Source organism: Urocitellus parryii, chromosome 10, assembly GCF_045843805.1.
Source record: "Urocitellus parryii isolate mUroPar1 chromosome 10, mUroPar1.hap1, whole genome shotgun sequence".
NCBI classification, from domain to species: domain Eukaryota; kingdom Metazoa; phylum Chordata; class Mammalia; order Rodentia; family Sciuridae; genus Urocitellus; species Urocitellus parryii.
This window is the reverse complement of record NC_135540.1, coordinates 139,217,761-139,220,610: the sequence shown is the minus strand read 5'-3', so window position 1 is coordinate 139,220,610 and position 2,850 is coordinate 139,217,761. Positions and strand designations below refer to the sequence as shown.

Sequence of the window (2,850 nt, the reverse complement as noted above, 5' to 3'; positions counted from 1 at the left end):
CTGCGCTCTCCCTGCTCCCGCAGCTCCCGGCCCCCGCCCCTCGGTGGCGGCTCGCTCTTCCCTTCCCCGGCTCCGAACCAGACACGGCGGCTGTTGCCACCGCCACCTGGCGCGCTGTAGGCTCTTGGAAACAGCCCTTGCCGCCCGCGGGCACCAGACTCTTGCTGCCCCAGCTCCGGGACTGGATGGCTCAAGGCGTCCACCGCTCCGGGTCCCGGCACAGTGCACGGTGAGCGCTCCTCGGGGCTCAGGGGTCTCTGGGCTGTGGGTCCTGGGGCACCCCTTGGGGTGCCCGATGGGGCCTCCTGGGGGACACAGGGCTGAAGTTGTAACCACGCTTAGCTTGCCGCTGCCCCCAAGCCAGATATGCTGCCTCCCGGGCGCAATGGCACCGCGTACTGGGCTCGGTTCAGGATGCAGCAGCAAATGGTTCAGGGGGGCGCCTTGGGCGGCTCAGCTGGGGCCGCGCCCCTGGGGCCAGTGCAGGTGGTCACCGCGGGCCTCCTGACACTCCTCATTGTCTGGACCCTGTTTGGCAACGTGCTGGTCTGCGCTGCCATCGTGCGCAGTCGCCACCTGCGTGCGAAGATGACCAACGTTTTCATCGTGTCTCTGGCAGTGTCCGACCTCTTCGTGGCACTGCTGGTCATGCCCTGGAAGGCAGTCGCCGAGGTGGCTGGTTACTGGCCTTTTGGGGCATTCTGCGACGTCTGGGTGGCCTTTGATATCATGTGCTCTACGGCCTCCATCCTGAACTTGTGCATCATCAGTGTGGACCGCTACTGGGCCATATCCAGGCCCTTCCTCTATGAGCGCAAGATGACCCAGACCGTGGCCTTAGTCATGGTGGGTCTGGCTTGGACCTTGTCCATCCTCATCTCCTTCATTCCAGTCCAGTTCAACTGGCACAGAGACAATTCGGGCTCCCGGGGCCAGGAGGACCTTTCATCCAACCTGGCCAATGGGACGCCCTGGGAGGAAGCCGGGGAGCCCAATGCGAGGGCAGAGAACTGTGATTCCAGCCTGAACCGAGCCTACGCCATCTCCTCCTCGATCATCAGCTTCTACATCCCCGTGGCCATCATGATTGTGACCTACACGCGCATCTACCGTATAGCGCAGGTGCAGATCCGCAGGATCTCCTCCTTGGAGAGGGCCGCTGAGCATGCGCAGAGCTGCCGGAGCAGAGCCCCAGGAGAACCCGACACCAACCTGCGGGCTTCCATCAAGAAGGAGACCAAGGTCCTCAAGACCCTGTCTGTGATCATGGGGGTGTTCGTGTGCTGCTGGCTGCCCTTCTTCATCCTCAACTGCATGGTTCCCTTTTGCAACGGGGACCCGCAGGCCGGCTTCCCCTGCGTCAGCGAGACCACCTTCGATGTCTTTGTCTGGTTTGGCTGGGCCAACTCCTCACTCAACCCTATTATCTACGCCTTCAACGCTGACTTCCGGAAGGTGTTCGCACAGCTGCTGGGGTGCAGTCACCTCTGCTCCCGCACGCGTGTGGAGACGGTGAACATCAGCAATGAGCTCATCTCCTACAACCAAGACACGGTCTTCCACAAGGAGATTGTAGGGCCCTATATCCATATGATTCCCAACGCGGTGGCGCCCGGAGACAGGCAGGTGGACAACGAGGAGGAGGAGGAGGAGGGCCCTTTAGATCACTTATCCGGGACCTTTCAGACGCCCCCAGATGGTGATCCTGCTGGCGACCTGGACTGTGAGGGGGAGATTTCGTTAGGCAAAATAACACCCTTCACCCCAAATGGATTGCCTGAAACTGCATAGAAGTGCCCTCCTGGGACTACAAAACCCACAGACCTCTGTGAGCGTACACTCTTGCTCACCATGTACATATTCTCAGCGCTGCTCGGTTCTTCACTGTTCTGTCTCTGTGTGCACATGCTTAGAAGCTCTGCCCTATTGATTCTTATCTGAAAGCATTGGCAGAAGCAGTGGGAATAATTTGGGTCAAATAAATCCAGCCTAGCACAGATGGGCCAGAGGTCCTAGAAGAAAATGGGGAGCTTGGTCCTTTAAAGATACACTCTCCCTTCCCCTTTCAAACAAAGAACTTGTTCAGTGATTATTTGGTTGGCTGAGTTTTAAACACTATGTTCAGGGTGTGAGTGGTGATGCTGGGGTGCAGTGGGGTGTCTGTGTTTTGTGCTCCTGCAGGGTCTTTACTGAGGCCTCGGTGCTTCTGGTGTCTGATAAACACAAGGCATGTGAATCCTATTGCTTGGCAAGGCTGGCTTTCAGGACTGCCCCTGGAGATGCCATGGCATGCCCTCCTTCCCCAGAATTGGGATTTGAGTACATCCTTAAAAAGCACCAAAAATGTTTGCTGGGTGTAGAAGCTTGTATTTACTTTGACCTTAAATGAACACACAGGACAAAGGACCTTGAAGAGCTTCCGATTTCTTTTTGTTAGAAGAACACGTTTCAAGTATGTATTGAAGGCTGGTTTCATAGCTACGGCATTAGATACGTGGACTGCTTAAGCCTGGGGCTCTGATTTTTTTCTCACTTGGCATTTTCTATTTAAAAGAACATAAGATAATTCTCCTGATTCCTAGATGGTGGCTGTCAGTTCACTGAAGAGGTCATCTGGGATAACAGCACTATTTTCCTCCATCTCTAATCTAGGGTGTGTTTTAAAATGACGTGGCTTTTGGTACACTGTTTTCTGAAGGGCTTTGAGTGGTGTGAGTCAATACACTTTGAAAAAGAAATCCCACTGTTAAATAGAAACGTTTACTTGCAGACGATAGTAAATAGGAGGATGCGTTTTAACTGAGATGACATTGGAATGAATTTGAAATTGGAAAATCTGCAGGTTGAATT

At 54.8% G+C, this 2,850-nt stretch overlaps 1 protein-coding gene across 1 annotated transcript; it reads left to right on the top strand.

The window, feature by feature from the left end:
* Nucleotides 1-366: 366 nt before the first annotated feature.
* On the top strand, nt 367-1,791 carry Drd5 (dopamine receptor D5). Its single transcript, XM_026403213.2, has one exon. It carries the CDS (start codon nt 367-369, stop codon nt 1,789-1,791), a length of 1,425 nt encoding a protein of 474 aa, XP_026258998.2.
* The last annotated feature ends 1,059 nt before the right edge of the window (nt 1,792-2,850 follow it).

Excerpts from the sequence above, each read along its gene's own strand:
- Drd5 (XM_026403213.2), top strand. The coding sequence starts at position 367 with ATGCTGCCTCCCGGGCGCAATGGCACCGCGTACTGGGCTCGGTTCAGG.